At 39.8% G+C, this 25888-nt stretch overlaps 1 protein-coding gene across 1 annotated transcript in view; it reads left to right on the top strand.

Annotated features, from left to right (window-relative positions):
- The window catches only part of niban2b (niban apoptosis regulator 2b), a 28777-nt gene extending 3762 nt beyond the window's left edge, over nt 1–25015 (top strand). Inside the window, exons 2-14 of the mRNA XM_054610614.1 lie at nt 3360–3490; nt 4996–5124; nt 5223–5328; nt 5991–6158; nt 10461–10576; nt 12428–12532; nt 13336–13498; nt 14435–14622; nt 14861–15016; nt 18443–18556; nt 21503–21610; nt 21960–22071; nt 22936–25015. Coding sequence (XP_054466589.1) covers nt 3360–3490; nt 4996–5124; nt 5223–5328; nt 5991–6158; nt 10461–10576; nt 12428–12532; nt 13336–13498; nt 14435–14622; nt 14861–15016; nt 18443–18556; nt 21503–21610; nt 21960–22071; nt 22936–24152 — 2813 coding nt within the window. The 3' untranslated portion in view covers nt 24153–25015. The remainder of the gene's footprint in view (nt 1–3359; nt 3491–4995; nt 5125–5222; nt 5329–5990; nt 6159–10460; nt 10577–12427; nt 12533–13335; nt 13499–14434; nt 14623–14860; nt 15017–18442; nt 18557–21502; nt 21611–21959; nt 22072–22935) is intronic.
- The last annotated feature ends 873 nt before the right edge of the window (nt 25016–25888 follow it).

Below are 25888 nucleotides of genomic sequence, written 5' to 3'. Positions count from 1 at the left end.
TTAAAGAACTGGTGGAAGAAAGCTATGTTTATTAGCGGAGCATCATGGTTTTCGTTAATGCCTTTTAGTGGCCAGTTCAGAGTGAGACACACGCACGTATCACATGTGGAATCTGAGGAATGCATGAAAAAGTGTGAGTGGCTGGATGGAAACCTCCTCCAGGCCTTGAGCTGCACACTCAGCGCCACACTGTCTCTGCTGCCAAGACAAGCTCAGTGCCTTGCTGGCTTTATGGGAAGAGCCTGGATTTAGCATTAAAGGCCTCTATATATCTATCTATATATATATATATATATATATATACTCATTCATTTTGTTCATTCTTGATGCATTAAGAAGGTGATAAACCAGCGATTCAGATAAAAACATTAAAATTCCTTTTTCTTTGGGCCACGGCTCCTTATCAGAGTTGCGCTAATCATGTTCATAGATGGCTTAATCACTCAGAACATTGTTCTCAGACGATGATTTATGAGCAGCTGACGAATGGGCCACACCCATCCTCTGTCACCTCACTGTTAGAAAGGCATGGATTGCTCAGTGGAGTCATATGAAACCAGCTAGTGGTGTGTTTTCAACTTCCCTTCTAACCTCCAGCATGAGGTCATCATTTAAGGGAAATGTGTGTGGGGGGGCTGTAGTGGGTTGAAATTAACTCTATCACATGGCTAACCTCTCATTTCCTCTTTGGAAACTGGCATGTGCAAATAAAATCGGGCTCATGCACGGACACAGACACATGGAGGAGCTGTTTTTGTTATTGCCTTTTAAATTTAAAACATTTTGCGAGGTGATGTCCGAACACCATTACACTCACACAAAAGCACATGAATGCAATTTGTCATTCAGATTGCAAAAAAGTCTGACAGTCACAATAACGAACGATCAAATCAACAAAATGAGTAAATAATGAAATACAATGAAGAGGAACTAGTAATTTCACAAAATGCTAAGATTACAGCATGTAATGGAATTTTCTTTTTTCTTCTTTTAAGCCCATTTGAGGGTCCTGACCCATGGGTTGGGAACCACTGCTCTGAGCAATGGGATTTAAGTTATTTTGTATGAATCTAACCAGGGACCCAAAAACTTAATAAAAATAAATGGTGCTCTGTTAAATCTTGGAGCTCTGGAGGGAATGTTAGTGCGCCAACAAGCTGGCCCTCTGTGGCCTGCTAAGGTGTGGCACGCTCACCTTCTAAACGCACCCTGCTCAGCACAGATAAAGGCCTGTTTTTCAATAGGTCCAGATCACGGAAATAGACCCCACAATGTACACACACACACTTCTGTTGGAGGCAGAGCAGGTCTGAAATGATCTCATGAAGTGAACTTTAACAAACAGCCACTGAATGTTTCTGGTGAGGTGACTTCACAATGAATTCCCAAAGAAAAGGCAGAACTTTGAAAGAGCAACGACCAAAGCTTCATGACTCAGTTGTTAGTCAGTGACTCAGTGACAGACTTTTGTGCATGTTTGTCTTGTGTTGTGGGCACTTATGTGTTAACGGGCATAGCTATGTAGTTTCCGAGCCAACTTTCCCCATGGACACAATACTGTGTCTGTCTTTTTTCACATCTATGTTTCCTGCGATTTAGTAGAAAGAGGCCGTAGCATGTAAATATGAGCACCTTCCTTTTCTGATGTTCTGTTTAATTACTTTCAGTATGTTGTATGTGGGCTACATTATGTGCCTTTAGAGTTAGTCAGGATCACACACTGATCAGTGATGGTGGTCCAGCTTTGTGAACCAGAAAGCGCCCTGGAGCGGAGCATTGAAGTTTCCCTGTTGTCTAATGTTCAATCTGAAAAAAAGAAAAATAATGCCTGCCTCTAACTCCCCCAGTAAACATGTTTCAATCCAGCTAAATCTGCATTCATTTGGTGCGCTAGACCCTTACACAGCCGCCGCTCTTGCTTCAGCTCCAATGGGAACAGTCTAGATTTATGAGTCAGCCTATGGGTCTATCTAAGTGGAATGTTTTTGTTAAGGCTCTGTGGAGAAAGGAGGAGGGGGGGGGTTATCCTCTGGGTCTATTAAACAGCAGTCTGGTCTCTGCTCAGATCTCTATGAGCAAAACACACTGAAACTAACGTCCGTTATAAGAAGATAAACGCAATAGTAGAACTGATAGCTGGCCTCAGCCCTGCAGAGGCCCCCTGGACAATTAGTCAGGTAGCTGGCTGCAGCACAACAAACAGTCAGCCAGACTCATAGCAGCAGCTCATACAGCCCCCTGATATGCTCTTCCCTCTAAATCTGACATGTACATAATGAAAAAAACATCAATGTGTGGAATGTGACCCCAGTGTATAGAGTTGCTGGCCCAAATATCACTTTAAATTTCAGCTTTCTGAAATTTCTCTTTTAGTGATATCCTCATTGTTCCTGGGCATTTAAACAATGTAATACTGTAGGTTTAGATTGCATCAACTTGAATTACAACAAACAGGTTTATTTCAGCCAGGAGACCTAATGGGTAGTTTGCTGCCTAAACCTGAGTAGTTTTGTCTCCTAAACCCTAACTGAGTAGCTTTGTCTCCTAAACCCTAACTGAGTAGTTTTGTCTCCTAAACCCTAACTGAGTAGCTTTGTCTCCTAAACCCTAACTGAGTAGCTTTGTCTCCTAAACCCTAACTGAGTAGTTTTGTCTCCTAAACCCTAACTGAGTAGCTTTGTCTCCTAAACCCTAACTGAGTAGTTTTGTCTCCTAAACCCTAACTGAGTAGCCCTGTCGCCAAAGGCCTAAAGTCCCGGACATGAAATATCACCAAAGTACAAAGATGCTTGTGATGCCACTCAATCCTTTTTACAATGTCAGTAGACCCACACTCATTATTAATACTTATTAATGAAGTGTGTGTGAGTTCTTATGAACTTTCCAATGGGCTGTGGAAAGTCTCTCTGTGGTTGATGGCTTCTTGAGTCACTGCATTTGTTGATCTTTTCTGATAAAACTGATTTTAAAAAAATCAAATAAGCCATGGATTGGTACCAAAACTCATCAATCACCAAACATATTAGCTTTCGCAATGGGAGAATTGAAATACTACCCCGCCCTATTCCCGAGTTGAGTTTACTTGGACTAAATTGAAATGTGCAAGAGTACACTGTAAGCCATTGGGAACATGGCCTTCAGCAACATGCATATGTTTTGGTTACTGATCACAGGAAGGTTTTTTTTAGGAGAGCTTGTCTGACGGAAATTATGCACAATTAAGTCCGGCACACACCGGAGGGAAAATCAATTCCCGGCTCTATATTGACTTTGTATTGTTTGAAGGTGCCTCCTTGCCACTTTTGTCTGCTGTGGCACATCCGTCCTAACGGCGTTTGTGTGTTTTGTGTGTGTTTTAGCCCGGACCAGGGAGGTGATGCAGACGTTTGGCCGTCTGTATGAGCAGCAGTATGCAGTGGCCCTTTTCAACAAAGTTCGCTTTGACATAGAAGGAGGAGGTGGACCACAGCCACAGCTACTACACCGCAAGGTAAAGCACAGATTCCACACAGTGCATGGACTCAGCAGTAGAACCTGTAGACAACCTGACCAACTAGTTTTAAATGCATAACTAAACACAAAAGTATTGAAGCCAAGGAGAAAAGGGGAAAAAGTAGATGAAATGTTAAGAATGACAAAAATGGAAAATTCACATTAACTCCATTTGACCCCTTTTTAAATCCAAATTATGCAATAGTGAATCATATTATTAAGAGGCAGTCTTTTGACTTATTAACCCCTTATTTTGAATTATTTAATCATTTTAATTTTGTAGGTAAAAACACTTTTGTATCTGATCCTTTGAACTAAAGGGATTTTATTTTAATTTTTTTAATCTTTCCTGACATATCATCCACTGCATATCTATCGCAATGGTTTTTACGAGTTCACTTGGAATTCCCAATTAAGTTAAGTCTGCTCCTCTATGCCGTCTATCTTATTTTTCACGTAGAGCCTAACGTTCTATGTTAGCTAACGTTAGCACAGCGACCAGGTTATCTTGTGGAAGCCATAGTCGTAGGTGTGTGGTGATGCCATTCTTTCTTTCCTTGCCTCCTTCCCTCCTTCCCTCAACACCAAACAGTAATACTGAAATAGAAAGAAATGTATAAAAAGTTAGGAAAATTGACGTAAAAAAAACGTATCAGAATGCAAACAATTTAAAATAATTTTCAATGTCTGTTTTGTTTTTCAGGTAAGTTTTTGTTTCATTGACAGTGTTTCTTTTTTCAGGTTTTTCTTTTCGATTGGCAAAATTTAAAGTCATTGTCCCAGCTCCTTAGGAATTGACCCTCAGTCCTCAGTCGTTTTCTCAGAATCATCAAAGTGAAACGGTCAAAAACTGTCAACCAAAGCTGGCATCACATGTCTGGCCAGATTTGTATTTCTAAGCTTGTTGGTGTCGTTTGCAGGAAGTTTTTTTTTTTTTTTTTTTTTTTTTTTTTTTTTTTAAGGTTTTATTTTATTAAAATACACGTGATCACCAAATAAGCTTCTTCCTCTACCTGGTAAATAAACAGTTCTTGGTGTGTGGTGCTGTGGAGAAGCTGGACAACCTATGTTGAAATCAACCTTTCTTTATTAAAAAAATATTTCTTTTTTGTCAGTGGTCAAAAACATTATAGTGTGTCACCCTTGTAAATTGCTTTTTTCCGTTTTTTACAGTCTATTGACACACAGCTAGCACTCACAAACACAGACACATAGACACAAAGGTTGGGTCTACAGACTGATAAAGGCCTGGTGTACAGTGTAGTGAGGAATGCTGTTGGCTCTCTTAAGGAAAGAATGTGGGGGGATTAAGAAACAGCCACTAATGGATTCACTTGAGATGTGCTATATTACTTAATGTAAACACAGTCTGGCTTTTTCCCCTGCTCCTCTAGTAATAAATAAAGCTCTTCATTCTTCCTGTCTGTGACGTTTACCATCAGGATATTATGTGTTCTTGCCTTTTGTGGTGAGCTGTGACTTGATATGTGTCATTCCCCACAGGTTCCTCTGGAGAACAAATCCATCTTCTCTGGCTCGCTCTTCCAGTATCTGGAGGAGAACAGGAAATGGAGGAACCGCTTCCTCTTCGTTCCAGACTCCTACAACATCAACTACTATGACAGCAAAGCGGTGAGGGGCAAAAAACAAAAATACAGTCGGTTTTAGACGATGCTAATTCGATTCACCGTCTAACACTTTAAACTCTGCTCCCCGACTTAAACCTCCAGTCCCATGACAGGCGCCTCCATCCTAAAGGAACCATCAACTGTGCTGGCTACAAAGTGCTGACATCTATGGAGCAGTACCTGGATCTGTTCAGCAACACCCTACCTGGTGAGGAGAGGGATAGGAGGTGGGGGAGGGGAGGAGATGCTGAAGCTGCAGCATTTTCATGCAGATAGTTCTTTTTTTTTTTTTTTTTTAATTTCACTTTGATTTTGGGTTTCTACATTTTGTTTTGTTTATATTATTTATTTATTATTATAAATAACTGTATTCTTATCAGGGTGAATAATCTTCAATAAGTCGTGCATTAATGAATGGATGAAAATAGAGCTACAGTGTTGGCACTGCAGAGGGGCCTACAGCGAGGCTGCTGCTAACCTAAATGTGATGTTTTGGTTGCGTTTGAACTTGTCAGCAGCTGCTCAGAACACACCGGGTAAAACCAGCTTTGACACCTGTAGTGTGTGTGTGTGTGTGTGTGTGCGTCAAGTGTGTCACACACAACACACACACACACACACACACACACACACACACACACACACACACACACACACACACATAGACACAAACTTAAAATGATCCTCTGAGGGTGTGATAAATGCCTGACCTGCTGAAGACTACATTAACTTCTTCAAACGCATGCAAAGACATTCTGCATTCATTAAATGAAATATGTGCTGCGTTTTGCTGAACACCTGCAGAAAGTTCAAACCACTTGCTCAGTCTGTTTGTGCCTTGTACATTTTTTTCTTTTTTTTTTCTTCCAGGAATGAAAGCTAAGGAGGGGAGTTCACCTTTCCTTAAGTGTGCCACCCAGTTCCCCCTGATCCTCTGGCACCCTTACGCCCATCACTACTGCTTCTGTGTGGTGACCGAGAAAGAGCAGCAGAAGTGGCACGCCGTCCTCCAGGACTGTGTCAGACACGCCAATGACGGTGAGTCCTGTCGACTTAGGATCAACGGTACTGATGAACAAAACATGACTAAGCATTATTCTCTCAACAGTTTAGATTATGTTCTTGTCTTGTGATGTAAACTAATGGTCCAAATTAGATGGTGATTTACTGATATGCCAAGACATATTAGAATTAATTGTGATACAGAGCACTTCCCTGATCCTTAGTCTGTTGCCGCCCAAGCTAAAGGGAGTGGCTCAAATCCTGTGTGTAATACTCTCTTCTAATCTGAGCAAACATTCGCACACCTAAGACTTGCATAAACGTAGCTAGCAAAGCTGGACGTGCCTACCTGAATATGTGCGGACCCCACAGTTCATAAGCACACGCTGTCTACTTCCCCTTTCCCTTCATCTAACGTCGATTTGCCCACGGATCTGCTTCCTCCTCGGACGGAGTCTTTGCTTAAGGGAACAAAAGAAACTTAAGCAAAGAAAATAACTTCCTCAGACGCTTGCAGTGGTGGGATTCCTGCTGATGCTGCGCCGTGATACTATACTACAATGAGAGTGAGCTGGAGAGCATCTTTGGCTCATCAGCGTCCTGTGGAAGTCCATTGCTGACATTTCTCCGCCAGGACTTCCTGCTGTTGATGACTCAGCGTTTTAAAGGACTTGAAATTGCCACTCAGTTGCCCCCTTCTGCAACAATGTGAAGGTCAGGAGAAGAGGGCGTTGGCCGCTCAGAGCAACCATGGATCGCGCCATGCTGCCTTGGAGGAGTCATTTCAACAGAAGGCTCCTGGCTGGAGTGGAACAACAACTTGTGCAATAATGTCTGTCTATGTGAAAGGGCATCAAAACGCCTCCTCCCTCCTTTCATTTGATGATACAAATAAAGCTGATGTTAGGAATGTTCATGTTGAAATTGGTACAAATGTTTTGATTAAATCAAATTACATTATCGAGGGCAACTTAACCCTCTCCTCCCCACCTACCCGGCTTCCCATGACGCTTTGTTGAATCCTGCTACAAGGGGTTGATATGATGATTCATGGATACCCAGTGTCAAAGTATGTAACCACACATTAAGTTTCATGTGTGTGTTTTGAATACATACAGCGGGTAAAATAAGTATTGCACACGTCACCATTTTAAAAATGGATATAGAAATAAATATATTTCTAAAGCTGCTATTGACATGAAATTGTCACCAGATGTCGGTAACAACCCAAGTAATTCATACATACAAAGAAAAACCAAACAAATAAGTTCAGAAATTAAGTTATGTGTAATAAAATGGAATGACACAGGGAAAAAGTATTGAACACGCTTACTGAAATGTATTTAATACTTAATACACCTTTGTTGGTGATGACAGCTTCAAGACGCCTCCTGTATGGAGAAACTAGTCACATGCATTGCTCAGGTGTGATTTTGGCCCATTTTGACCAAACAGTCTTCAAATCTTGAAGGTTCCGTGGGCCTCTTCTATGAACTCTGATCTTTAGTTCTTTCCATAGATTTTCTATTGGATTCAAGTCAGGTGATTGGCTGGGCCATTCTAGCAGCTTTATTTTCTTTCTCTGAAACCAATTGAGAGTTTCCTTGGCTGTGTGTTTGGGATCATTGTCTTGCTGAAATGTCCACCCTCGTTTCATCTTCATCATCCTGGTAGATGGCAGCAGATTTTTATCAAGAATGTCTTGGTACATTTTTCCATTCATCCTTCCTTCAATTATATGAAGTTTGCCAGTGCCGTATGCTGAAAAACAGCCCCACACCATGAGGTCCCCATCTCTAAACTTCACTGTTGGTGTGGTGTTTTTGGGGTGATGTGCAGTGCCATTTGACCTCCAAACATGGTGTGTATTATGGCATATGGTCTCATCTGACCAGACATATTCTCCCAGTAACAGGCTTGTCTAAATGTTGTGCAGCAAACTTTAAACGAGCTTCAACATGCTTTTTCTTCAGCAATGGAGTCTTGCGTGGTTTCGGTTGAGTGCATTACTTATTGTTTTCTTTGAAACAATTGTACCTGCTAATTCCAGGTCTTTCTGGAGCTCTTCACAAGTGGTCCTTTGCTCTTGGACAACTCTTCTGATAATTATTTTCACTCCTCTGTCAGAAATCTTAAGAGGAGCACCTGGTCGTGGCCGATTTATGGTGAAATGATGTTCTTTCCACTCTGGATTATGGCCCCAACAGTGCTCACTGGAACATTCAGAAGTTTATAAATCCTTCTGTAACCAATGCCATCAGTATGTTTTGCAACAATAAGGTTGCGAAGGTCTTGAGAGAGCTCTTTGCTTTTACCCATCATGAGATGTTTCTTGTGTGACACCTTGGTAGTGAGACACCTTTTTATAGGCCATCAGTTGGGACTGAACCAGCTGATATTAATTTGCACTGACAAGGGGCAGGATTGCTTTCTAACTGCTGATAGATTTCAGCTGGTGTCTTGGCTTTCCATGCCTTTTTGCACCTCCCTTTCTTCATGTGTTCAATACTTTTTCCCTGTGTCATTCCATTTTATTACACATAACTTAATTTCTGAACTTATTTGTTTGGTTGTTTTTGTATGTATGGATTACTTGGGTTGTTACCGACATCTGGTGAAAATTGCATGTCAATAGGACCTTTAGAAATATATTTACTGAGAAAAATGGTGACGTGTTCAATACTTATTTTACCCGCTGTATGTGAGGCCTAAATCGTTTTCATTGCTGAACTATGTGGTCAACATCTTGTTAAACTTACTTGGCATGTGCCATTATCAAAGCATCGAAAACAGTTGTGGTTTAAATAGCTTTCTGCTGTTTGTCGTTCATACTTGTGCTTGATTTTACACTCTAATTTGCACGTTTGTGAATTGTTTGCAAAAATGATAAGTGAGCTGGGCAGTTTGGAACAGACTGAAGGGTCCCAAAAATACATAAACGAGTGTGATATTCACTTTAAGTCACACATATGTGTATGCATCTGTGTGTGATTAGTACCAACAACATAGTGGGAAATGCATATAAGCACTTATTTCTATATTTTCTTTAACTTGTATTACATTTCAGAAAGTATAAATACAAGATATTTCATGTTTTGTCTGGTCATCTTCAGAATCCCGATCCCTTAGACAGAACTGCATCAAAAACTGTCAACTATAAGCGATATGACCGCTCAACGGTAATGGGCTCAGGATGACTTTGGCACACCTTTTGTCAAGCACTACTTCCACAAATGCCAGTTCAAACTTAACTGTGCCAAAAGGTAGCCCTACCGTGTCCAGATGCAAAGACGACTTCTCTGTGCTCGGAGGCGTGTGGCGTGGACCTTCACACAGTGGAAACTTGTATCGTGGTCAGACCAAACACAGTTTTTTGTTTTTTTTGGGAAGAAATCGATGCTGTTTGCTTGAGTCCAAAAACAGAAAGAACCATCTAGAACGTAACCGACAACGAGTCCGAAAATTCCGGGTTCTGTCCTGTTAAGGCATTGTGTCAGTACGCTCAGTAAAGGGAACTTCCCCCTCTGTGATGGCAGCGTTAATGCTATTCCAAGGACGCTCTTACTTATTTCATGAAGATAAGGCAAAACCACATTCTGCACACATTACAAAGGCATGGCTGCGAAATAAGAGGGAGCTGGTGCCGGACTGGCCTGCCTTCAGTCGCGACCTATTCCTAATAGGAAATATGTGGCACATATTGAAACCATAAATGCGACAATGGAGGCCCCATACTGTTGCACACCTTTAGACTTGTTTGCTGTACATAAGTCAATTTAAAAAAAGATGGACATAATAATTTACAACATAATTTCAATGCAGGATTTGCACACAGACGTGTGTTAGGAGTCGCACGTGCACATGCTTCTGGATGGCTGAGTTGTGCCAATCACACACAGACACACGGATTTATATACACACACATGTTGGACGTTGAGTAAATAATCACACACACATTTGTAGGTGCGTCTTGTCCTCATTGTCCCTTTTCAACACACCTAGTGTGTATATGTGTATCCATCTATGTGTTTATTTATGTATGTAACTATTATCTTAAAGTTAAAGGTCAGGAATGCAATCTGCTTTTATCAGAAGAACATTGTGAACAATACCAGGACCAACTGAAGCAGCTAAATGGAATTCAGCCATCATTTATTTAATATTAACACCTGTGCTTTTCCAAGCATGTAAAGATATTATCTGCTTATGGCTATAACTGAATGGAAAAATAGAAGCCACCGTCTTTCATATTTTATTTATTTTAATAGAGAAGTTTCTGTCAAACTGTTATATTGATAATTAGTTGGATGCTAACAGCTACTAATATTCCCATCCCAGGTTTGTCGGAGGACGATAAAGTTCAAACCCCATCCTTCACTGATGCAGTACGACTCTACCGCCAAGCTCAAGGGCACTTTGGCACCTGGGAGATGATGGCTGGTGAACCAACACAGGTAATCATGGCACAAACATCTGTCACTGCCCTCCGTCACCTGGATTCTGCTTTCTTTTCTTTTCAAGTTTGGATGAATTAATACCGGTCTGGGTAAAGTAGAAATCTGACTCTGTAAACATGGGCCTTCTATTAATCAGAGTATTGCAGTGCCTGTTCAAAAAGTGCCTCTCCTGAACCGGTCGACTGCCTTGCCTCCAGTAATGCTTGATAACTGCTCATCCAAGCACGGGTCTTACCCTGACACAGTCCTGCTTATAACGGAGCTAACATCAACAGAGGTTGCATTGACTTGATTATGATGCATTCAAGCTCTACTCCGTAAAACTGAGTATTCGGTGAAGGTAAATTGTAATGCTTCCATGCTGCGTTCAAATGTAATATTGTAAAAAGTATTTTTTGGTGAGAAACATCAATAAATCCAGTTCTGTAAAGGATATGCTTTCACAACAATATAAAATGAATTATGATCTAACACTAGCTCTAAGCAGCTTAGTTAAAACTAATATTTAATCAAGACTACTAAGCTAGTATTTAAAGAAAAATAGCTTACACTCATTTATTTCCGGATCATTTTAATTGTGTTTTTATGCAAATGACTAAGGATAAACCAACATAAGTAGTACAAGGACTTAAATTTATATATATATTTATATTAAAAAAAAAAAACCCAAAGAACTAGGGTTACAATATCGTAACCGTCATTCTAACTCACACGTGCTTCACCCTCTACTGGACACAATAGGTACAGCAGATGGAGCTCAATGAATGCTTGCCCTGCTGTGACTACCAACCAACCAACCAGCCACACTGATCCTGACAGGGTTGTTGTAAAAGCGTAGCACCCACCTTCCTTTCCCCCTCAGCTAAACACTGTTGGCTCTGTCAGCACGCTTGCTGTAGTTTTTACTGTTAGCTGGCTCATAGCTGACAATGTTAGCAGTGCTATCGTTCAATCGAAATGCTCTCAATCTCGTCTTATGCACCTTTTAAAAAAATTCTACATAAAGCTAAAGGAGAACTGCACAAATTTTACACATTACAGTCTGTTTACAGGTGTTTGGAAGTATTACTGCATAGTTGGAAAAAGTAGCATTCAAGTCTTTTTCTGGCTCAGGGTGGAGCTGTACAAAGTCTTATCAACTGCCTCAAATGATGTCACTTGAGTTGGTGTCAGTCGGGGCTGAGGGCTTCATTTTAAAAGTGAAACGTTCTGGGGCCGTGGAGTTTGAAGTAGTGAGTTCATCAAACCTCTGTAGCTCTCTGCTTGTCTCAGCTTGCTACCAAACCGTTGGCAGTCTAGTTACATAGTGGGTGATGTAGATTCCATGTTTTACAGGGAAAGGAACACATGGAATTAAATAGAGGATTTTTCTTGTTCTTGATTGTAATACTTTAAGCTTATTTCAGTGATTCAAATTTTTTTGGGTGGGGGGGTTATTTTGATAATTAAATTGATCAGTGCCAAGGTGCCCTTGGGTGCTCCTTGGGTGCTGGATAGTAGCTGTCCACTGGTTAGGAATGATTCAATGCAGAAAACTAAATTTCACTGTGTGCATGTGCTGTGGACAATGATAATACATTAACACAGGATTGTTTTGTCCTGGAGGCAGAAGAAACCTCAGTTGTTCATAGTTAAAAGTCAAAGTCTAGGGATAAGTCCAGTTTTGGAATGAGTTTCATAAGACTGAAGCCCAAAACAAGCCACAGTTTAACTTCTATGAACCATTGTGCTTGAGCTACTGATGGGAAAGATGTGTTCTCAATATAGTATTTTATTTAGTTTGAACATGTGTACGTGCTGAGTGACAGGATTGTGATCCTATGCGTTGTGTGTCGGCGTGTCTTGTAGATCCTGTCTAACCTGGTGATGGAAGGCCTCCTCCCCGAGCTGAGGGAGCTCATCTCCCCTCGCCTCAAAGGCAAGCTGCACGAGAGGCAGAGAAACTGGATGCTGGTAAAAAAGTGCTACACACGCACACATTCAACATTTCATTTAAACCCTCAGCAACTGCTGCTTTTGTATCCTGGATATCTTTATTATGATATTTCCCAAAAATATTTCAAAAAGAGTTGGTAATCTTCTTTGAATTTTTTTTTTTGTCATATTGGTTAACATCCTAACAGCAACCAGTAAATGAAACAATCGGACAAGCTGTTGGTGTTGTTGTCTAGGCAACCTTCTCGTTTACATTTTGTGACTTTGGAGCTAGTTTAATTGGAAAAGAGTTGGCAACAGTGGGCTAGGTTTTAAGGTTGGATCATTTCTAAAAATCTAGCATATTCTTGCTAAATCCACAAGATAACCAACCCTTGCTTTAAGGACACAGGACAATAAATATTATTAGTAATAATAAAGACAAAAACACATGCATACATGTGTGCACTCGTATAACATTTTTGAATAGAAAACCAGTGTACAGTTGAATGAATAGATTACTTTAAATCCAATAATTGCATTATTACTCCTAACAGAGGAGGTCATCACTGATTGGCTGAATCTTCCTTTTGAATTTTACTCTCCAGTGATGGTACTAGCCACTCTTTATGCATTTAGACAAAAAAGAAAAGAAAAAAGAAACCCCTGTCACTCTTTTCTGACTCCAGAGATGGCTAGGATGACAAGGCTACGTCCAACTCAAAACGACATGACCAAGGGTGGCTGAGGTGCAAGTTTGGTTCTCTTAAACTGACCAGCTAAAAAGAACAGGAGGCTTAAGCTTTCCAATGTGCGTTTCCTGTGTTTGTATGTGTGTGTAGATCAGTGATGCAGTGTATAGCCTGGTGCAGGGGCAGTGCCGGGCCCAGTATGAGACGCTGCTGCAAAAGTGTGAGTCAGCCTGCTCTTCTCTGGAGGCCTCCATACGAACAGACATGGACCAGATCATAACCTCCAAGGAGCACGTCACCAACAAGATCAGAGGTAAAGGATTTATTTTTTTCTGAGGCAGTGAGTTTGAAGATCCTGTTTGATCATAGCATAAACCCAAACTAATTTGTTGGGCCTGCTGATATAAAGAATAGCACACTTTTATTGAGACAGTCTAATTTAATGAGCAAATAATTGAAAGTTGTAATTAAAAAAATCCATGTCTGTCTTTATTACACTGGCAATGTTCTATATATTATATATATATATATATTATATATATATATATATATATATATATATATATTATACATTTAAAATAATTAAACTAATACAATTCTAAAACAAAATAAATAAATGTATCATCTGCCAATGAGTCAATCCACTTAAACTACATTTCTTTGCATTTGTTCAAGTATTCAGTAGCAGTCTGACAGCTTCCCATTTCTGTCAAACAGCTGAGAGTAGGATTGGTCAAACTGTGAACATAGAAGGAGGATTCAGCTGAGTCCCAGAGACAAACAGTATTAGCAAACTAAGCACTCCTCTAATTATAGAGGAACATTTAAGCAGTGGGAGGAACAAGCCACCGGATTAAAAAACCCTGTAACATATAATGTAAAAGTGTGATTTTCAAATTGTATAACAATATCTCATAGATAATCTGACCTATAGCGTTTTGATTTGTAATATTATGGTCCATTCTTGCTCAAAGAAATTAAATTGTATTTGTCCATTCAACAGCCAAACTTCAACACAAGTGCTTAGTTTGCAATTTTAACTAGTAAATGTGCTTTTTTGCTTATGAATTTAACTTCTCCATTTGAAAATGACTGTTTGCGCTATTTCCTCTTTTAAAAGTGACATAGCCTTGCTTTAGTTTCCACCGTTTTCGAAATGACTCCACAATGCAGGAGAGGTTGTCTGAAGCTATGGTACCTACATGTTAGCCTACATCTCCCCTCTCTTGTGCTCCTCATTCCCCCACAGAGGTGGTTCTCCCCAAGGCTGAGAAGCTGTTGAAGGTCAGCATCCAGCCCTACATCAGCTCCATCCTGGATGCCCTGATGGAGCCGACCAGCCGAGGTTTCTCTGAGGTGCGCAATGTGTTCTTCGGAGAGCTGGTGGACATGAGCAAGAACACCCTCAATGAGGGCACCAAGGAGACCGTGGCCCAGGTGAGGAGGTAGAGGAGGAGTTTGAGGTTAAGCTCCCAGTGAGGGATAGTAACATGACTGATATACAGGTGATCAGACCTTTCCAAGAGTAACAACATCACACGCATGTACTGGCATCGGCATCAGTGTTGATTTGAAGTCTGTCTAATTATGAAATCAGAACAATTTATTAGTTCAACAGTGAAACAGAAGTACAAATACAATGAATACAAGTTTTTGAACAAATCTCCTTCCTTAGCACATGGAAAAGATCTCCATGCTGGCCTTCCATCCGGTGAAGATGCAGAGTTGCTATGAGAAGGTTGAGCCGCTGAATCTGGAGGGTCTACAGCAGAGGTTTGACGTGTCCAGCACCTCGGTGTTCGTCCAGAGGGCCCAGATCCTCATGAGAGAGGTGACGCTTTAACACTGCAATTACCTTTGTCAATTTGCTTTCACAAGTGGGCTTAGTTTGGTCAACAGTTTGAGGTTCAATAGGGGTACTATGAGCCATTCTTAGTATCTAAAGAGGTTGGAGGGTCATTTATTATCACCTTTCCAAAACTACCAACACAGCAGCCAAAGGATCAAGATTGGTTAATGTACTTGTTTTTATATAGCGCCTTTCTAGTCTTCCGACCACTCGGAGCTCTTTACATAACATGTCAACATTCATCCGCTCACGGACACATGCTTCCCTGCTTCCCCGTCTATTTGACTCTAAGTGGACCATAATTTACTAAATGAACATCATGCTGTATTGAAGAAGACTTGAAACTAGAGATTGAGACCATAAACTCATGTTTACAATGTTTACTGAGGTAATAAATCAAGTGAGAGTCTAATAGACTTCTATACAACCAGAGGAGTCGCCCCCTGATGGATATTAGAGAGAATGCAGGTTTCAGGCACTTCAGCATTGGCTTCACTCTTCAGAGCAGGAGGCCATTGCCTGGGTATAGCTTTAGTGTTTTTCTTCTGCTCTGTATTGGACTTGGACAAGTTTACCAAAGATGGCTTTGGTAAACTGATTGGTTTTGTCCTTTACTGAAACGCATTATTTTAAAATGCAAAAACTGAAGCAGAAATCTTATCTTTATTTGTCTGACTAACCTATGATGCATCCACAATCTATAGTAAAGTGTCATTACATTTTTGATATTACAGATTTTTCTATCATTTTATTTATTTATGAGGGCAATGCACATTAATCAACGTTACTGTAAATGTGCCAGTGTTAAGCCTGGGACACATGCTGCATATTTTACTGCCTGGAAAATGTGAGGTGTTAGTTGGCTTGCTTAGTGCCTACTCTCATGTCAATTTTTAAGGGCACATGCATATCCATAAGTATGTATCAAAATGATGTCTGTGTCACAGATTGCAAAGCGCTGGGTAGCCATGTCATAAAAATATCTCCTCCATAGCCTAATTTACTGAAGACTGATATTTATGGAAGAAAGGAAAGATATCTGCCGGCTCTGATTGGTTGTTCCTTGTCACATGACAACTGCTTTTTTCCAAAATTTCTACAATGTTTATCTCGGGGGGCCATTCTCGCTTTTGAAAGTGCCTTTCCGTGCATTTACATTGACAACAACGGATTTGAGGATGCAAAAACTTGTCCGGGCCCTTAACCAGTTGGAAAACAATGAGGTGTTTGTTAAAATGTACAGAGAGAAGACAACAAGATTACAGCAAAACATTATCAGAATAATACAGCAACAATATCCACTCTTCCTCACATATAGCCATGCTAGCAACACAAAGCAACAAAACACAGCCAAACCATATAAAGCATAAAGGCAGTATAACGCATGCAGAAGAGCAGAGCAGCAAAAGACATAAATAAGATGCAACACTTCTGACTTTTCAAAAAGCCAGTCCTTGAGACTTTGTGTGAAGGTATGGTAGGTGGATCACAGTCAGATGCAATGTGTCCTAAGAAATGGGTGTGAATCTTCAAGCCATTTAGTTCCATTTATAGATGTTACCGAATTTAGAAGCTACTTCTGTTTTTTGTTTTTTTCGTGGAAATACAAAATGGTATCGTCTGCATATGTGAACTTCAGTAAGCGTGACTTCAGTAACTCTGACCTCATTGCTACGATGAGGTCAGAGTTTCACTTCCATCTTTATCAGTTCAGTGTTTGTTTCACACAGTAGGAGTCCGGGAGAGTTGCTCTTGATCCAGCATTTGCTATGATGATGTACTAAAATAATATTTATAACTACATTCTCCTTAAAACATGTTTTGTTCTCTGGATTTTCCAGAGGAATATGGAAATCTGGAAAGTGTTGAATTTGTCAAATGTCTATTTTCTATGCGCAGTAAACTAAATTCTGTTCACCTCTATGATGTTTGGGTCAATGCAGAAATGATTAAGTTACCTAACAAAACTGGACCGATAAAACCAACACTATATGCATTGACGTTTACTGTTTAAAACTCGAACCAACCCTTTAAACTATTTTTAAAAAAGGGTATTCGCCAAGAGGTATGCACCCCCCACACCCCACCCCATGGAAAAATAACTTCATGACTCAAGGTCATTCAGAACTACAGACACTCAAGCTGTGAAACCTTTCCTCAAGTCCTACACTGTAAAAAAAAAAAAAAAAAAGGTCATAGTCCTTAAAATGTTAGGAATTTGAACATTTAAAATTAGCTTTTTGAAGGTCAAGTGTGAACTTTTGTTCTATAATAGAGATAATATAGTGACAAAATGATCACTCCTCCAAAATATAAAGAAAGGCTACATGACAGAATAATGTACCAGTCCACGTCAAAATGAAATGAAAGAGCATGGGATGGTGCTGAACAGATGGTAAATATTATACTTGTAATGTTTAAGTTCTTTGGGTGGTCAGAGGAATAGAAAGGCGCTGTACAAGTCCATTAACCATTTACCAAACATCCCAAAAACTATTTTACAAATTGCCTAAGATGCCCTTTTTAAATTGGCCAACAAAAATATACTAAGATTTCACTTTTCAGTGTATTTCAGACCACAAAATACGTGAGACATACAGTATGTCCTGTAGTTCTGCTTCCTCAGTATCAGGATATTTCACATGGATCATAACGGCAGCAGATGATTGTACTTTGACCAGTAATTGGATCAAATCCAGTGGATCATAATGAGGTCAGCCTTGAGTTATGTTGCCAGGGGGAAACATTTAGTTATTATTGAATTATCAAACACTTGATGATGCCATTGAAGCTTGTTAGAGTTACTTGAATACATTTGTTGTGCTTGTTTGAACTCAGAAGGACATGTTTTCCAGCCTCCGGCTTTGAGCTAACATAGACATGCTTACTCCGTGTGTGGTATAATGATGTTTGAACTTCTTTGAGTCCAATTCCAGCCAAACAATCTTTCAGAAACTCTGTTTAACATGCCTGTTCGTGTTTTCAGCCCTAAAGCTGATTTCCAGTGGTGAGAGGTAATTTAATTTACCTCCAAGTCAGTTTGCTTTCAATAAACAAAGGACAGATGTACTGTAGCTCCCCTTTTCTTAGAGTTTGTGGAAAGATTGGATGAGGTTCAGCTTGTGTAAGAATGAGTCTCCTCTAAAGGTTTGTTCAGCAACTTAGGAGAACAGAATTCATGGTTAGCCACTAGTTACATATTACACAAATTATAATATCGCTTGCAACCGTTTCAGAACATGGTTATATTAACACCAAAAACATAGCATTGTCATTTATTTTTGTTCCTATTACTTATCGATGCCAAATATGTTTAACTTACTGATGTATTTTAATACAGTCTCTATAATGTAACACATTTGCCTCTCTCTCACTCTCTCTATTGTATGTGTGTGTGTTTGTTCACAGCAAATGGACCATGCAGTATATACATTTGAGCAGATCCTTCACCAGAGTCTAGAGTCTCAGGGTGCAGATGAGCTCTGCAAGACCATCCAGCGCTGCCAGGACAGAGTCATTAAGGTAAAACACTACAGATGCAGTGTTGAAAATATTCTATATAGATGTTATCCTTTTCTGTTTATTCATATATTGTGGTTATTTGAACAAAAACACAAAATTTGAATGATACGATAAAAGTTTGTAGTTTTATTTTAACAATTGCTTTGATTAAAAAAAAAAAAAAAAAATCTTGTCATTAGTAGTTTTAATGATTTATTATAATCTGCTTAGAGCTAGTGTTAGGAAATTAAACAGCTCATAATTCATCTCTAGTATCTATTTTATATTAATGTGAAATCATCTCCTTCAAACTACTGGATTTATTCAAGTTTATCACCAACACTACCTTTTTACCAGATTACATGTGAACACATCATGATAAAGAAATTATTTACCTACACCAAATACTAATTTTAACTGAACAGAGCCTGAATTCATCATGATGTAACTGAACCGAACTTTCGTCGTTAGCTGTTAGCGTTGCTGCTATGGTTACTAGCTCTCCTCCTGTTAGCTGTTAGCGGTGCTGCTAACGTTACTAGCTCTCCTCCTGTTGATTTAAACACTGATCAGAAACTAGAAAAGCATAAATGATGTCCTGATCTCATATTTTACTGAATATTGTCGGATACCAATCGGCAGTAAAACTTTATTTCACACTGTGACAGTTAATGTTAAACTGTGTAATTAATCCGAGGTTCGGTTTGGTTGGTTCTTTCTATATATATATATATATATATATATATATATATATATATATATATATATATATAGTTATATTAGTTATATGGATGGATAGATATATATAGTTATATAGTTGGATGGATAGATTAAAAAAAACACACACTTTCCTTTAGCCCAAATTGAAGTTTTCAAATGTCCAACAGCCTAAAAACTCAGAGATGTTCCATTTGATATCACACATGGAAAAGCAGGGATTTTTTTACGATTCAAATGTCTAAACTAATAAATGTTTGACATCTTGGCTGGAAAAATATAGTAAAAAAACAACTGTGTGTAGCATATAAGGGAAACTATTGGGAGAGATGAAATATGATATTAAAAAGTATGTTTTCATAAGTGTAAAATCACCTGAAAATAAGAATTGGTGTGTATTTAGTTTCCTTAGATCAAGCTGTTTTATATCTCTGCACAGAGTGGGTCCTCCCCACAGAGCCAGATGAACACGTCACCATTTTTCTCAGTGAATATATTTCTAAAGGTGCTATTGACATGAAGTTTTCACCAGATGTCGGTAACAATCCAAGTAATCCATACATACAAATAAAACAAAACAAATAAGTTCATAAATTAAGTTATGTGTAATAAAATGGAATGACACAGGGGAAAAGTATTGAACACGCTTGCTGAAATGTATTTAATACTTCTTACAAAAGCCTTTGTTGGTAATGACAGCTTCAAGACGCCTCCTGTATGGAGAAACTAGTCACATGCATTGCTCAGGTGTGATTTTGGCCCATTCTTCCACACAAAACTTCAAATCTTGAAGGTTCTGTGGGCCTCTTCTATGAACTCTGATCTTTAGTTCTTTCCATAGATTTTCTATTGGATTCAAGTCAGGTGATTGGCTGGGCCATTCTAGCAGCTTTATTTTCTTTCTCTGAAACCAATTGAGAGTTTCCTTGGCTGTGTGTTTGGGATCATTGTCTTGCTGAAATGTCCACCCTCGTTTCATCTTCATCATCCTGGTAGATGGCAGCAGATTTTTATCAAGAATGTCTTGGTACATTTTTCCATTCATCCTTCCTTCAATTATATGAAGTTTGCCAGTGCCGTATGCTGAAAAACAGCCCCACACCATGAGGTCCCCATCTCCAAACTTCACTGTTGGTATGGTGTTTTTGGGGTGATGTGCAGTGCCATTTGACCTCCAAACATGGTGTGTATTATGGCATCCAAAGAGTTGTCTAAATGTTGTGCAGCAAACTTTAAACGAGCTTCAACATGCTTTTTCTTCAGCAATGGAGTCTTGCGTGGTGAGCGTGCATACAGGCCACGGCGGTTGAGTGCATTACTTATTGTTTTCTTTGAAACGATTGTACCTGCTAATTCCAGGTCTTTCTGAAGCTCTCCACAAGTGGTCCTTGGCTCTTGGACCACTCTTCTGATAATTATTTTCACTCCTCTGTCAGAAATGTTGCGAGGAGCACCTGGTCGTGGCAGCTGGTGTCTTGGCTTTCCATGCCTTTTTGCACCTCCCTTTCTTCATGTGTTCAATACTTTTTCCCTGTTTCATTCCATTTTATTACACATAACTTAATTTCTGAGCTTATTTGTTTGGTTTTCTTTGTATGTATGGATTACTTGGGTTGTTACTGACATACTTATTTTACCCGCTGTAGGCCCATTCTCGTTTTCATCTTTTCAAATTGACCACTGTAGTTTTCAAACACGCTCGGCACACATGAGAAGTTTTAGTTTGCTGCAATCTCCAACTTTGAGATGGAGCCAAGATAGAGATGGAGCCAAATCCTACACACTAGACCTTCACAGATTAGGAGGATATCAAAATAGTTGGCAATTAATTTGACTAACTGATTGATTAACTGTTTCAGCTCCAGTTGCATCAATGCACTTGCTGCAGTATATGTAAACCACTTGGATGTGTTATTTAGTAGTTCCTTAACCTATTGGTAGTACTGCGACACAAATTTGTTTAATCTTTTGGGATTTTCCCTAACAACACAGACAAATTAAACAAGACCAGGTGCCCTAAGAAGACTTTTGGAATAAATGTAGTGGAGCCAATTAAATTATTTCCATTCTTCCTATGGTGATGTATCCTCCACTGGTGTCAGAAATCATTTAGTTAGAGGCAATGTCAACTTTTAAAATTTAGTTTTTGACAGAAGCAGTTAGGTAACAAAAAGTTAAATCTCAAAAAGATTAGCATTTTTTGGTGGTAATAATTGTCATTTTTCTCTTTTTTTTTTTTTTTTTGTTCAGAAATTTGACTATGACAGCAGCACAGTGAGAAAGCGTTTCTTCCGTGAGGCTCTCCTCCAGATCTTCATCCCCTACATGCTGAAGCAGCTCGGCCCGTCCTGTTCGTCGGTGAGTATTCTGTGTTCAAAAACCTGGAAGATAAATGGGATTATATAAATGAATGTATGTGTTCCATGAAAGTCATGGGGAACATATCCAAATTGGCAATGATGTTTCATAGTTTGTGTATTCCTGGGTGTGTACACTGTACATCTTTTTCATCTAGCTAGCTATCAACTAGCTTTAGATTAAGAAGACCGCTATCTTTCTATCTTGATCTGTCATAGACTTTTGGTGTGTTACATAAAAACTACTGTGAAATAAGGATTGTTTATAGAGATGTCTGGGGAAAATATACAAAAAACAAAGCCATTGAATTCAGATGTTGAAAGGTTTTGACTGTTGCTGTGAACACCAGGAGCTGCCGCGCTTCCGGGAGCTGATCTTCGAGGACTTCTCCCGCTTCATCCTGGTGGAGAACATCTTTGAAGAGGTGGTGCTGCAGTCGATCATGAAGGACATCATGATGGGTCAGTCTTCTACAGTGTTATTCTCCCTGTGTGTCGCTGCACTCGCATTGTTCATTATACCTTACAGCTCTTTGGATGGTAAATCTTACTGGTGACCGATATGAAATCAATCCTTTTTGTACTTCATAACGCCCATTTCTCTGATAGGAGACAGCAAAACATGTCTCTTTTTTCCCCCTTTTATTTTATTATTTGTATATTTTCTAATGATTTATATGGGCCCACACACAACATGAATATACAGATTGTTGACAATGCAAAAAAACTCCTAAAAAAAGTAAAGGCAGTTTACTCTCCTGTGTTAGAGTGAATGGGAATATTTTAAAGTTTGATTCTAGAGTGATGCATTAGCTAGAGTAGAATTAAGGAAAGTGTCACACTGGTGCGATCATATAAACTCTTCCACCAAACTTTTTCTGTCATCATTATACTAATTAACCGTTAAGAAAACCCAGAGCATCAGTAGTGCTCTGTGTTCAATAGCGAGCCGCCCTGCTCCAACTAGATGAGGTCATCCTTTCCAGGACAGGCTGTTTAAGGAATTAAACAAAAACAAATTTCTTTTTTTGCTTTGTCCACTTGTTCCCAGTAATATAATTGGGCAATGGTCCTGTTATGTCTTTTTTGGAGGTATAGTAAAAAAAATATTGTCATTTGGTACTGGTTATAGTTTAATTACATCACAGTTACAGTTGTGTATAAGTTCACAGAACCCCTGAAGACCAGATGATCACAAATGTAGTTTGGAATCGGTCATAGTTTTGAACATTTTTGTAAATACTGTTAAATAATTTAGGCACTGCATTTTTTCTTTATCATTTCTCATGTTGAAGCACTTTTTGACCTCTTCTCTCTGTGCTATAGCTGTGAAGGAGGCGGCGGTCCAGAGGAGACACAACCTGTACAGGGACAGCATTGTCCTCAGCAACAGTGACCCTAACCTGCACCTGCTTGGCGACAACCCCCCTATCGACTGGGCTGGGGACTATGGCCAAGCCCAGGAAGAGGCTGGCGGAGTGGGGGAGGACGCCAAGGGCGAAGGTGTGGAGTCCCAGAAGACGAGGAGGATGAAGCAGGTGGTGTCCATGATCCAGGTTGAAGGCTCCCCAGTCCTTCTCAACGAAACGTGCGTGGAGGTGCCTGGTGTCAACGACATCCCAGAGGAGGAGGCAGAGGAGAGGCCGAAGGATGGAGATCGGGAGGAGAACTCTAATGGAAAAGCTTCTGCTGACAAAAATGGATCTGGAAGTCTCCAAGCTTTGGCGAATTCGTCAGGCTTGTCAAATGGTTCTGTCTTGAAGGAAGAAGAAGCCAACAAGGAACAGGGTGAAAAAGAAGTCCCAATGAAGGTGGAATCTGCTACACAAAGTGCTCCAGCCAAAGAGGAGGAGGATAAGGGAGGGGATAGCCAGTTGATGGTGGAGGAACAGCCTCCCTCTAACCAGGAGGTGTCAGAGCAGGCATTTCCACCAGCACCACCTGAGGAAATCGCTTCCGGCGCAACAGAAACGGCTCCAGAGAGCCTCCCAGAGGGTACGTCTAACATCCCCTTGCCTCCACAAGAAGAAAGTGGCTTCAAGTCACCCACGGGTCAAAGGGCTGAGGTTGAGGGCGAGGAGGATGTTGCCCGAACCAAGGCAGCCCCACAGCCATCACCACCCGAGGAAATCTCATCCGGAGCTACAGCTCCAGAGAGCCTCCCGGAGGTGACTTCTGACCTCCCCTTGTCTGAACAAGAAGACATGGGCTTCCAGTCTCCCACTAGTGAAGGGGCTGAGGTAGAGGGTGAGGACGATGTGGCCCGATGCACGGCAGCCCCACAGCCACCACCAACCGAGGAAATGTCATCCGGAGTAGCAGAAGCCACTCTGCAGAGCCTCCCGGCGGCGAAGTCTGACCTCCCCTTGCCCCCTCCCGAAGAAGACAGTGGCTTCCAGTGTCCCACCAGCAAAGGGGCTGAGCCTGAGGACCAGGAGGAGGGTATGTCCCGAAGCAGCGCGGACCCACAGCCCTCAGAAGTGCATCCTGAGGGGAGGGATATCAGTGAAACCGAGACCAAAATTGTCAACCAAAACCAGTGACTTAAAGTGAAAATCTTTTTTTATTTTTATTTTTTCTTATTTTTGAAAAGGATTAAAAGACAATTAATGCTGTTTTAACCGTATCAGCTTTCAGTTCCACACCAGTTTTAGGCACATTATTCACTCAGTAGATTATTTTCACCGAGCAGGGCTCAGGTGCTGTGGTCATATTGTTAAATATATATATATTTTTTTTTTCATGTAGAAGAAAATCCTCAGCAAACTCTGAGCTTTTACTACACATTAGTTCCACACTTTATTTTCTCTTCACCTGTTATGAATGTGAGCACAGTGGACAACCTTGAGTCTGTTCTGGTGTGTTGAAAACATGTCTTCTTTAGTAAAATGCATGTAAATTGATTTTGCTCTTCAGTCTATCTTGTTTACTGCTACTGAGATGCATTCAATAACTTTCAACAATTAGATTTTTTTTGACGGTGTAAAAACACTTATTGAAAGCCTTTAGGAATTGGAAACCTCTTAACTGATAAATACTGCCCAGAATATGAGAGTCTGAAAGTTGATTTTCTTTATTCCATTTTAAACTCGCAGTACAATTCATCAGTTGTCTTGATGTACACGCTGCACATCTTAAGACTTCAGATTGTTTTGTGTTGGTGGGAATAACACTATTTTGTAAGAGTTTAATCCTTAAAAAAGTAAACTTGTGTATATTGTGTATAAATACTTATATGGATCATTGAACTACTGTCATTTGACATTTTATATCATTTAATAAGAGCCAATAATAAGCCTTAGCTGATCTCTTGAGCCCCCCCCCCATTTTATTTATTGTTTGGCACCCCTTTCTCTTTTTTGACCAATGTACTTTTAGAATTATTTTACCCCCTGCGTGACACAAATGACTGTTATTGATAATAAATCTTTATCAATTAATTATTATCAGTTTGTCCATGTGGTCTTTATTGGATAGTAGATAAATGAAACAAAACCAAAACATTCTCTCTTTCGATCTCGCTCTCTCTCTCTCTCTCTCTCTCTTACTTACTCACTCCTTTCTCATTTTTTGAACTGAGAGCCAACCCAGTCAATTGGCTGTGGGAGTCAGAATTTGAATATCTTTGTTTTATGGGTTCAAGACTTTTAGTTTTAGTTTGAATTGCAGAAAAAGACAGAGTATGTTAAAACTGATTCTCACATATCAAACAGAAAGATGAGCATTGGAACATGATAAAGATGATGATAAATCATTGTTAGCCAGAAGTTTGAACTGATAACATCTTCCAGAAACTGCTCTCATGACCCCTCAGGTCACTAAGTGGTTGGACTCTCAATTTACCACGTGCCTGGATAGACTCACAGAAGAGAAGACCCCTGTTGTGAGGGTCAATTTTGACACTCAAACCAATTTATGAAGTTAGTGATCCCTGTAAGGGCCTGCTGGGTTTTATGACCCCGTTGTTTTCGTTTTAGGTCCATGTACGTTCCTGATGAGCAGAGAGGACACACGGACACATCCAATTGTGAACAATAGACTTAAAGAAAATGAGTCCTAACAAAATATAAATGTATTCTAATTGATATGTTATGATTAGCTAATATTACTTTTATAAATGTGAATAGTGCTTTGACATGTTGGTTTCGGTCCTTATGTTGACCACTCTCCCATAGACTGATTCCTTGAGATATAATCAATAATTGATATGTGATTAAGTTTGTTTTTTATGTTTCAGTCAATTTCGAATTATATAACTGGAATACTCTACTACTGTAGG

The sequence above is a fragment of the Anoplopoma fimbria genome, chromosome 13, assembly GCF_027596085.1.
Source record: "Anoplopoma fimbria isolate UVic2021 breed Golden Eagle Sablefish chromosome 13, Afim_UVic_2022, whole genome shotgun sequence".
Lineage (NCBI taxonomy): Eukaryota > Metazoa > Chordata > Actinopteri > Perciformes > Anoplopomatidae > Anoplopoma > Anoplopoma fimbria.
The sequence above is the reverse complement of the archived record's forward strand: the minus strand, read 5'-3'. Positions and strand labels throughout refer to the sequence as shown.